Source organism: Haemaphysalis longicornis, unplaced genomic scaffold (genome assembly GCF_048455015.1).
Source record: "Haemaphysalis longicornis isolate Haplotype H1 unplaced genomic scaffold, Haemaphysalis longicornis Haplotype H1 scaffold_1, whole genome shotgun sequence".
Taxonomy (NCBI): Eukaryota; Metazoa; Arthropoda; class Arachnida; order Ixodida; family Ixodidae; genus Haemaphysalis; species Haemaphysalis longicornis.
The window spans coordinates 411,954,526-411,966,052 of NW_027526203.1; the positions used below are offsets into that span (position 1 = coordinate 411,954,526).

Consider the following 11,527-nt stretch of genomic DNA (forward strand, 5'->3'; position numbering starts at 1 on the left):
ACGTAGTACAATCGGCCTACATGCGCACCGTGTATGCGGAGCTATTCTGAACGAGGCCGCAATCGTTACGACAGCAGAGGAGATACGCGTTGCAGGGCTAAACCGCTAAACCAACCTGTCACATTACCGGTACTCGCATCCGATTATTAGGTCCAAACGAGGCGACAGTATAACGAAGTCGCATCTGATGCCGTACGGTGACCTGCTGTTATCTCTGAACGTACGGAGCAGATTGGTTGGTTGATTGTATGGTTTAACGCGCCGACGCAACGCAGGTGATGAGGCGCGCCGTAGCGGAGGGCTCAGGATTAATTTTGACCACCTGGGAATCTCTAACGTGCGGCGCAATCTCGTACACACTGCCGCTTTTGCTTTTCGCCTCCATCAGAAAAGCGGCCGCCGCGGGAACGCTCGGAGCAGAGTCCCCGGGAGCATTTGTCGGACTTTGAGCACCATACTCAGCTGCATTTGTTTTTAGACATGTTCTGAAAATATTAGTCGTGGTCCTCATGCAAAGCATTACATGCGCGGTAGCGCTTGACGACAGGGCGCAGCGGCGGCGCGTACATGCACGACGCATGCGAGGCGTTTCTGGAGTCTCGTCGAGGTTCCTGGAGCAGGTGTTTCTCTAGCTGTGGCGTTGTTGGTTGCTAGGCAACGCGATGCGCTCCTCGGCGCTTTCGGCAGTTTGTTTTTTTGCTAAAGCCACTGCGCGAGCGGGGACGCTCGATGGTCGCCGCGAGGCACGCGATGACGAGCGCTCGGCATTTTCTCGCTCCTCTGGGTTTTCGTGTGTATGTTTTGTTTGCCAAAGCTACTGCGCGTGCCGGGGACGCTGGCGGTCGCCGCGAGGCACGCGCTCACGGGCGCTCGGCATTCTCATGGTATTTTTAACGCGTTACATGCCACACATTACGGCCAGCTACAACAGCTCCGCTGTTAAAAGCAGCAGTAGCAGCAATTTGTGCAACACCTGGCGAAGGCTAAGGTACGCCGTAATTTACTGACGTAACGTTGACGGAATGTTTTGGATTGAATTGAACTGAATTTCGGTGGTGGCTATGGCGATGCTGCTAGCCGCTTTGCACTGGATTTCACTTTTGAGCCAGATTCTAACGCGCGCTCAAATTTGAAGGCGACTTTTAGCGAAAAAAAGATCCGCGTTACAATCGAGCGAATACGGTAATCTCCGCGGTTGCCTACCAACGGAGACGCTGGAGACAAAGAAAATGCTGAGTGCGTGTTCCGTACGGTCCCAAGCGAGGTCGAGCCCTTGTACTTTATTGTAAAATGTGGAGTTGTGGGGGCCGTGGCTCTAGCCTACAGCACGGGAGTGGTTTCTGTTTCCGCTGTCTAGCGTCGACGTGGTGCGCAGCTTTCTCGCATACGAATGGCGAATAAACGAGAACGCGGCGAGAACCTCCGTGCGCACTTGGGAGTGTATAGTTTAGCAAGCTTAATGATGGTAAATCATTCCCTTGGTGGGGTTTATGACAATAAAGCTTCACTATTGAACGCTGACTGCTGTCCCATACTAATGTGTGAGTGAGCAAAGTCAACAGAATATAAAATTCATTAAAACAGGTGCCGTAAACACTGGGGCCGATAAGTTTCCGCCTAGTTCTAAAAAAATCCCCAGAGATGGTATTATTTCCTCTATGCAAAAAATCCCGTTCATGCTTATGACTGGAGGGAACTGAAATTTTTCTTTTGGCGCAAAGATGGGAACTGTTAAATCTTGCTCGGTATTTTCCAGGCGACGACAGGTGTTTCCTTTTGGGTAGGAAATTAGCAAATGAGGTGGAAATTCGTTTCCTCCATTCCGCTACAACTTTTTTTTTTAGACGTCACCGCCAATGAGCGCTCGTATCGGTTGAAACCGAAACTGATCCAGCAGTCTTGTCTCGCAGCGGCAATATTTCGTGAGATGTGTGTGGCTCGCTGGGCTTGGAACGGGAAGGTCCCCACGCGAAGCATAGATCTGTTAGCCAGCCTGTAAATAAATCGGTATCTGATCACACACTTTCATGTATGCCCTGCGGCAATGCAAACGCCTAAAAGGATCGAATACCCACCTAAAGGGGTGAAAGGCAACACAGCCATAGAACAGTGGCGTGAGATGAGATTGCGCCCGTTGGAAGCGCTAGTTGGAAGAAAAAAATAGCTGTGGATGCCGCAATTGTGCGAACTTATCGTTGATTCGTCCGAATCGTGACGAGCATGCGCGCGGAGGGTAGGAAAGTTCGGCCGGATAGATTGATCATCATCATCAACAGCTTACTTAGGTACACCGCAGTATGGAGGCTTCTCCAATTGACCTCCAGCCTCTCTTGTCCTGCGTTACTACCCATGAGCTATGAAGAGGCCAGCTCCAGCAGCGAAACTCAGCATCGGCTGGTGCAACGTGCGGAGAAGGCAGCAATTAGCTTTAACGGGATCCTGAAGTGAGGAATCCCCCCCCCCCCCTCTCTCTCTCTCTCTCTCTCTCTCTCTCTCTCTCTCTCTCTCTCTCTCTCTCTCTCTCTCTCTCTCTCTCTCTCGTCCTGCGCGTCCCGACTTCATTCTTTGCCTCCGAATTTCCTTATTTCACCCCCCCCCCCCCCCCCCCCGCCCGCCATCGAGTTATTGGCCTTCCCCTTCGATACCCGTCTCTCCGTAGCCACTGTTGCCGTAGTGATGGTTGTCATATCGTCTCACTACATGGCCAGCCCATTTCCGAAGCCCATTTCTTTTTCTTAATTTGAACCGTGATATCTTCTACCAGAGTTTATTTCCTGATCCACGATGCTCGTTTCCTATTCCTAAGCGCTACTCCTGTCATTCTTCGTTCCATTGCCTGTTTAGCCGACCTAAGTTTGCTTTCTAGTTAATTAAAACGCCAAGTTTCCGCTCCCTGTGTTGTCACCGGCAGGACGCATTGGCGCCGGATTTCTTTCTCATGGTTGGGGTCAGCAGTGACAACCTGTCCGAGGTAGTTATAACCTTCTACTTGTTCTAGCGTTTCGTTACATATGCTGAACGGGGCGCTTCGGGCATGCTTATTCCTCATTACGTTTCATTTATTCGTATTTATTTTTAGCCCCACACGGACGCTTTCGGATTGCAGTTCCTCAAGCATTTTTGCAGGTGTTCTGCACACGCCAGATGGCCCAAGTATTCCCTGTTTATCTATAGCCCTGCATTTCCCCAGTCAAGCTTCCTAAATACCCCCTCCAGACATGCTGTGAACATTACTGGTGAAATGGTGTTTCCCTGTCGTACTCCCTTTGGGATCATCATTTTTTTCGCTTTGCTATAGCTCCGAGTTGAGGTGCTAGGTGCAGGAATGGTGCTTGCGCCTTCCGACCGACGAAGAGAGAGAGAGAGAGAGAGAGAGAGAGAGAGAGAGAGAGAGAGAGAGAGAGAGAGAGAGAGAGAGAGAGAGAGAGAAGAAAACCTTTTGCGAACTGCAGTTCCGAAGCGTCGGCCAGAAGCCCCTGGGCCCTGGCAGCGCTTCCGGCCAGTTGGAAGGCTCAGAGTTGAACCTCCGGGTTGGAGTTGCGCAGTACGGTCTCCCACTGCTCACTGTTACAAACACTGCGACCTAGCGTGGCAGCCTGCGGACATCGCCATAGCATGTGTGCTAGGTAGAAAAAAAGTTGTTTTCCAGGGAGCCGCCCAGCATCCTCGACACCCGCTGTCGCCCATTGACAACTACGTCAATCGGCTCGATCTTTCTTGGGACCACGTAACTTCGTGTGATCCGCCAAGGAATTATCCTGGTGGGCAAATTTACTCATGGATCCCGAATTGACGTTCTGACTTAAAAAAAAAAAAAAAAAAGAACAGGGCCACCTCCAAAGAAGCGGCCCATGAGGGGGGGAGCACCTCTGACGAAGCGGCCCAGTGTGGCAATGCCGGCAGTACTTGAAGAGTCATTGTTTCATCCTCCTTTTGTTTCCGATCTTCCTCGAGATAAAGCCGGGGGCTCGAACGTTCCGCGATTCTTCGCCGGCAGCTGCCGCCGAACGGGGACTCGGCGGCCGCGTGCGCGATAGCGTTGCCTAGCAGTCGCGTCTGGCACGCGCCGGGATATACGGGCGGCCGATTGATTGTCTGTCGCGGCTTCGGGGCTTCGGGACGGCTGCTCCGGCGCGGCCATTCCCTGCGCAGAAAGGAAGCCGACGGTGCAGGCGCAAGAAGCGCTGTGTTTATCCGTTGCCTTGGCGACGCGATGCCGAGGGCCGCCGGAGATGATGCCTGCGCCCGAACCCTACCCCCACCCTCCCGAATTTCGATCCGCGGCCGCACTTATCCCCGCGCCGCGAAAAACTCGCGCCTCCCTTCGGCAGGCCACCAAAAAAACTCTTCCATCGACGCGTCTGGCGGGACGGGTGGTCGCTACGGGCTGGACGCCGAAAGCGTTTTAGTGTCCGCACGCACACCTGCGAAGCGCGAGAGCCCGTGATTTCGCGGAACCACGCAACACTGAGGGCGTGCGCGTTTCTCCGCACCGAAGGGGTCTTCGTGCGTGCTTGCCGAGAAGGCTTACACAACAGTGCGCGTTGCAGCGAACAAAAGAAAGAAGAAAAAACGGAAAAGAGGATTGCGGATTTTAGGCTTTGTTTTGTTGTTTATTTTCTGTTTGGAAGTTCATCTTGCTGCAGCACCGCCTCTGCGATGTTTTGGTTTTTCGCTCAAGAGCTGAACATTGTGCACATTTTTAATTGATACATTTGTGAAATGTTAGCATTAGGCAAAGATGAAGAAGTTAGGATTTCACTTGATTGGCATCAGTCAGAAAAAAGGAAGAGCTCGTGATGAAAGCATGATACTAAGTGGTAGTATATTCTTTTCAGACCAAATTCACCATAACCACTGGCAATCTTAAAGGTACTGTGCAGGCAGTGTACAACTCTGCTTGATTGAAGAGCTCATGCCCTTCAAACCTCACTGCGCTGTTGTACAGGTGACTCTGATTAAAGGGACACTAAAGGCTGGATAACTTTTGTTTTAACTAAAAGGTCACGTGTTTTGTAGCTCTCTTGGCTTTTGTTCGACAGCCATCGGTGCCTTGTTGCCTACTAAATAAATAATTAAAACTGGCATATCTTTCTGCCATTTCCTTCCCATTTTTTTTTTTTTCGTGATGTTTCGGAGTATGTCACAACGAGCCTAGAGCGAGCCGAGCCAGATTTTACTCAGTCGTTGCCATCTTCCTGAAAGCCTGTTCTCATTGGCTTTCACTTTTGTCGCAGCCAATCATAAAGGATATTTTTAATGCCATCTTAGTGTTGCGGCGGACAGGGGTATATGCTGTCAGCCTTCTTTCTGTTTCTGTCTGCCCTATCTTTGATGCAGGTGCTGAAAGCTTTCTACATTTCTGCTGGCAGTATAAAGGACCAGAATAAGCCATTTAGGTTCCGTACTTCTTGCTCCCTTTGCAGAGACCTCAGAGTGCCTTCTTGGTTTGCTGTGGACCAATGATGCCTGGCGGCTGCTGAAATTCTCAATGCGACATGAATGGAGACCCGGAGAAGCCGGACCAAGAGGATGGCTCGGGAGACGACGACAACGGTACCACCTGTTGCCTGCTGTGTTCTTGACTTTTCTTTTCTCTCCTGTTAAAAATCAAGCCACCTGTGTTTAAAGAAAAAAAAAAAAAACAATTTACATGCCTTGAATGCTCTTTCAAGCATGCTGAAATGGACGGCATAATTCCGCATTGCCATCTGTGGTAGTTTTCAGTAGCACTTGCAAGACAGCAGCTGCAAAAACATCATTGTCATGTTTGCGAAAGTTTTGATTTAACCTGATCGGTCAATTTTGCTGTGGTACCTAATATGCTGGTTGCTCAGTGCTTACCCTAGTTAATTTCATTAATTTGTCTGGTCAATTGCTCAGCCTATTGTATGTCACTGTTAACTGTCCAAGCAAGACGCCGGCCATGTCGATGGCTTTAGGAGTGCCCAAGTCCAACTTTCACGACCGCCTATAGTACCTCGCTTCCCCCCCAACTGTACCGAAGAATTAGTCTCGTAGCATTAAGCAGTGAAACTGTGTGGAGGTCGAGCCTGTAGAGGTAAACTAATGAAAAAAGTGGGGCAGAAGACGGCACAGCCCCCACCAAAATGTTTGCTTTGTGTCTGTATATAATGAGAACACCTCCCAAAATAATATTACGTCACGAAGCGGCCGTGCTGCCATTTTGTTTTTTGCTTGCTGTTGGCTGTATTGTGTAATTTCTTTTGGTGATACCATTTCTTCCCAAACCAAAATGGCGATGTGGTATCCCCTTTTCTAAGGTGAAAGCCTTAAATGCCCGGGAGATTTGAGGGGCCCGCTTACCAAAATTCACGAAACTATCAAATGGAAGCGTAAAAGTTGCAGAATTGCATGTGCCGTGGGACACGTGAATGTGATTTCACGTGAGTACAACAGGTGCACACCAGCCACACAGAACCCTGATTCTGGGGAAGCTGAGGGATGTGTCAGTCTGCCTGCGGAAGTAATTCGGTCCATAAGAGGACGAAATGAAAACGAAGAAAGAGATGAAAATGCGATGTTGCAGCTAAGGAGTCGCTGTTAAGAATCAAAGGACGTAAGCTGACTTGGGTACCCCAAGGAATTTTCGTTTATGCAGGAGGTGCTGGCATATTGAGTAGAGCAGGGCAGTTATCAATTTCCTGTTATACTTATTGCATAGTTATATTTCATTATATGTATCCTTCAAATGTGACTTGCTTCTCAAAACACTGACTAAGTAGAAACTTGTTGAGCTAATGAAGTTCTTGGCTTAGCTTGTTCCTAGGGGAGAAATGGTAATACAGATATCCAAAGGCTCTTATTCAGCTTTCGAGTGTAATGTTTTGCACCCACCTGCACCTTTATACTTTCACCCGCAAAAGGCGGAGGCTAATGCTAGTCCTATCAGTGCCACAGCTTACAGCACATGTTAATTTTTTGTAGGTTTTTTGTATCAGTAAAACACTCAAGACTGAATCAACCTCCCTCCAAAAGCTTATGCATTTGCCATTAAATGAATTCACAATTGTATATTTGTATTGTTTTATGGAGTATACCTACGAAGCTGTGAACAATGTTCCTTGATTGGTGTGTCCCAAGCATGGGTTTCAAATGGCTGGACAAAAAGGCCAACTCTCATTTCCGAAAATGTGAAACGGTAGGCTGGCAACGTGATCCATGCGTGTATGGTCTGCATTTTGCGAGGTGCCAATCAATCATGCAATTTTTAGATGAATGTGAAAGCCTGCAAGAAGTTTAGGGAACTGCCGAGTTGTCTGTGCTAGGTGGTTGCTTTTGTGGCCTTGATAATCCTTGGCTATGGAGAAACTCAAAGCAGCTGATTTTGCTCTTGTTTTGCAGGGCCGAGCAGTGATGACCAATCACACCCAGGACACGTAACAGAGCCCCCAGGCAGGCCCAGCAGCTCACCAGTAAAGCTTGGCGGCAACGGAGTCGAACTTGCAACGAACGATAATCAAGACAACCACCAAGACGGCGACCTTCAAAGAGATACCATCGCAGCAAGACGAAAACTTTCTACGGTACTGGCTCTTGCACTTTCCGTTTAGCATCTCGCAGGGTTCAGACTTTTCTAATGAAAAAAATACCGGGAGGCCCTTGGTGCCCGCTGAATGATGTGGCTGCTCAATGCTGGAAGCACTGCAAGCGGGGTTTGTGAGAGAACCTGTCTGTTTTGTGCAAGACTTGGGCATGTCAAGCAGTGGCGTAGCCAGAAATATTTTTTGGGGGGAGTGCTATATGCCACCAGTAAAAAGATGAAAAGAGAGCCTGCCCCCAAACAATATCCTAGCCATTTTTCTGCTTTAATAAGGCCACAGGGCTCGTTGTTTTGTTCACTGTAATATTTACTAAAAATGCGAGTGCACACAGGGCTCCGAGGAACCATTTTTGTCAAGAAGCCAACACTCTTCTTATCGTTTTTACACTGTAATTTGTCAATGCGGTGCATATAATAGCGCAAGAGAGAACAAAACCATGAAAGGAGGGAGGGAATGCAGCACTCAGAAAATTTCAGGGGGTGTTCTGAAATTAACCCCCCCCCCCCCCCCTTCCCCCTTCCCCACCGGTATGACCCTGATGTCAAGGGTGCACCACATAACTTGAAGTGGGCATTAAAATGACAAGAGCTTAGTTTTCCGCCAAAAAAAAGTATACTAATTATTTTTTAGTTTGTGTCGTTCATAGTCTGTAGATTTTGCTTTTGATTATTTAACAACTGAGCTAACGTGAATGGACTTTTTACCGAGCTGAAGTTTTGCGTTGGCTAAGTAGTGGAACATGGAAAATGCAGAAGCTTTGAGTTGAGAAGAGACATTAAGACGCAAGAAAGAAGATGCCCAAAACATTGCAGTAGTTTGATAATGCAGCTGCAAGCACGTGCAAATAACAGCTGCAGATGCATGATGCAATATTGCCGCATCCAGTGTGTGCAGTACCTGAGTGAGGCGCTCCACTGGCCCGTCATTTCAATTGGTGGATTCATTTTTTAAGGCGCGGAGGAACCTAGTAGTCATGTGAAGTTTTCACGGAAACAGCTTTATTTTAGGTTTATTTTAACGCCTTAGTTTTGTATGAAAAAGAAAAATACTGTGTGTGTGTGTGTGTGTGTGTGTGTGTGTGTACATGTCTATGTATGGACACGCACAAAACACAGACACACGAACACCCTATTTTCAAAATGCTCGCAGTGCAAAGGTTTGGCGGCGCTGGCATTGCTAGTGACCAATAATTTCAAAGCGCATCCCGCCCGCGTGTTTGTTTAAGAAACACGTATGTCGAGGGGAGAAGGTGTACCTTTAATGCCACTAACACTGTGGTCTTCTGTGACAGCAGGTGACTGCTCCAAATTGATGACTCAAGAAATGCAGGCATTCCAGCAGTGAATCCTCACAGTTTTGGTTGGTCGTTAACAGGCATAGTGCTCCCATATTTTTTTACGGCCATGAAGTACATTTCTAAGCATGAAAGTTACGTTGAATTTTTTCGGTGCAGAGGCACAGCCAAGAAACCCGTGATCAGTAGTGCAGCGTTACCTTACGTCTTAAAATGACAAAGTTTAGCTAACCTCATCCTGAGTCACCAGGTGGACGTGCTACACCAAACTGACATTTGTAACAGTTTTTGTCTCAGTACACCGCCAGCAGTCCTCAAATTATGGCTCTTCTGTGGCTGCATGTACAACAGCCACAGACAGAATCTGCATGCAAGGTTCGCACAGGTCCTTGAAAACCTTTAAAACCCTTGAATTTAGAAGTGTAAATTTCAAGGCCTGGAAAGTCCTGGAATTTTTAAGGGTCTTTGAAAACCCTTGATTTTTCTGGAGATAACCAATGGCCCTATCTTTTCACAAGAATTTCAAGTGTTTGTCGTGAATTTTAGTTGTTAAAAAGGTACAGAAACATTGTAACAATCAAGTTTCAGTGTATTGCGTGAAAGTACGAGTTGTGAATTCTCATTATTACGAGGCAACATTGGGAGCAGCACTCCACAATAGAATTCATGTCACGATACAATCCCGTGAAAGCCGGATTCTGTTCTCTATCTTGCATGTTTCATGTATTCCGTGGACGGCCTTTCATTGCATGTTTGCTGTGCCTCATACGCTCCATCTGCGTTTGCTTTTACGTGCAAATGGTGGACGTGTACATAGTTTATCCTGCTTTGCAGCAACACTTGCTGAGGTGATTTCAGCTGATACTCTTGCTGATAAAGCAGGAGATGCAGGCAACATTAACTAAGTTTTGAAATCAAACAGCCTCAGCAAAACACCAAGAAAAAAGAAAAACCTCTAAATATAAATTGTGAAAAAAAAAAAAAAAGCTGGGGGAGCATTCATGAACCCATAGCACCTATCTAAATGTGCAATAATGGGCTTAGGTATTGGGCAATATCAAAATTTTGCATTTTGTTGAAATAGTTATAAATAACCCCAGATAAAACATAAGATGGGGACCTTGAAAATGTGTTTTCTGGTCCTTGAAAGTCCTTGAAAACCCTTGAATTTTCGCTTTTGAAGCCCGTACGAACCCTGTGCATGGCATACAGCTTCTGTATGAAAAGAGTTAAGTGCGTACAGAACACAACTAGAACCTTAGAGACAAAATACCAGGTACATTTAGAGTGTGGTTAAGGCTGGAACTAGTATGCAGTGCATTACTGCAGCTGCCAATTTGTGTGCCGTGGAAACCTTGTGGAAATGCTACCAGGTTGATACAGTAAAACCTCTCTTGACTGAAGTTTAAACAGTCTTATTCGAAAATTATTGTTGAACCACTACTGGATCTATTGCAGACGAATTTCAGTTGAAGAAATTCTGGGGCAGCTTATTTTTCACGGCGTGGTTGTTAGCCTTTCAGTTCATTCCGGTGAATTGCAGTTAGCGTTGCACAATTTTTGTAGCACATTTTTTCCCACAGCAAACTGTGGGAACCATTCGGGCCACCATGCTCTCTGCCAACTGCAATTGTTGGCGTTTAATTGGTGTCATGATATGCACTCTGCTTATAACAGCGTGTTGATTGTTCCAGTGCAGCAAATTTGGGGAATTTTGAGTAGTGTAAACAAAATCGATATGAGCTAGGATTAATCACCAGTTGGGAGTAATGACGGCTTAGGCTTTCTTTGCAACTGACAGAATGCAAGAAACATCCACTTAAGACCAATTTTTTTTCTCAAAAAAACACATCTGCCCTAGATTTTTTTCATTTTTCCTAATGCAAGTATACTGTATAGACAACAGAAACCTGCGTACGTGGCATAAAAACAAATTTTCATTGCTCCTTGGTAATTTTCTTCGCACACTTCAGTGTAGTAAAGTTCTGCTGATGTGGACTTTTTGTCAAGGTCTGTACTGTAAGCTTTGATTGAAGTGTTGCTTCATTGTACATGCCTATGAGCGGCTGCTGTCTAAATTATCCACAAAGCTCAAGGCATGCATGCCTGTTTCAGGCTTTTAAGGAAAAAATAGATGTTTCTGGCCACAGCTGGGTTCATCAAGCGACTTGTGTGCACGACTTGTGTCCACACTTTAGGTGAAGTGAATGACTGTTTTAGGCGAAACGAAAATGGGGAGTTGCCCCTGCCCACTCTTCGGTTTAAAATTCATGTCAAGAACTAAAAGGGTTTTGTAGTCTGTAGTTTGAAGACATACATCCCTCTTACTATGTCTTTATACTTGTTCCCCGCCCCCTAATAGCCACCCCAAAGTAAGAAGAAAAATGTCCGTGGACATTCATTGCTGCTTTTCAGCTGTATAAATGCCGCAAATAAGTGCTGAGAAAGTTAAATGCGATAGGCCTTCGACAAAACGTGTAGCTTGAAATTTCATTGGAGCAGTTTCGCCGTAACAGAGATGCCACAGCTTGATGGGGGGTCTCTGTGCCTGCTCAGTGTTACTCGTTTGAGGTGGGAGCCAGAGAGAATGCAGCTCATGAACATGGTCTAATAACCCTTCTGTCCAAGTATGACAGCAGTAGTCTTGTGGAGGAGCTGTGCAGCATCC

The 11,527-nt window shown here is 46.9% G+C and overlaps 1 protein-coding gene across 2 annotated transcripts in view; it reads left to right on the plus strand.

Moving 5' to 3' along the window:
* The window catches only part of Peb (zinc finger protein pebbled), a 46,713-nt gene that overhangs the window by 27,892 nt on the left and 7,294 nt on the right, over nucleotides 1–11,527 (plus strand). For both annotated transcript variants that reach the window (XM_077687002.1, XM_077687003.1), the window contains exons 2-3: nucleotides 5,427–5,556; nucleotides 7,366–7,547. In XM_077687002.1, the coding sequence (XP_077543128.1) occupies nucleotides 5,499–5,556; nucleotides 7,366–7,547 (240 nt within the window). In that variant the 5' untranslated portion in view covers nucleotides 5,427–5,498. The remainder of the gene's footprint in view (nucleotides 1–5,426; nucleotides 5,557–7,365; nucleotides 7,548–11,527) is intronic.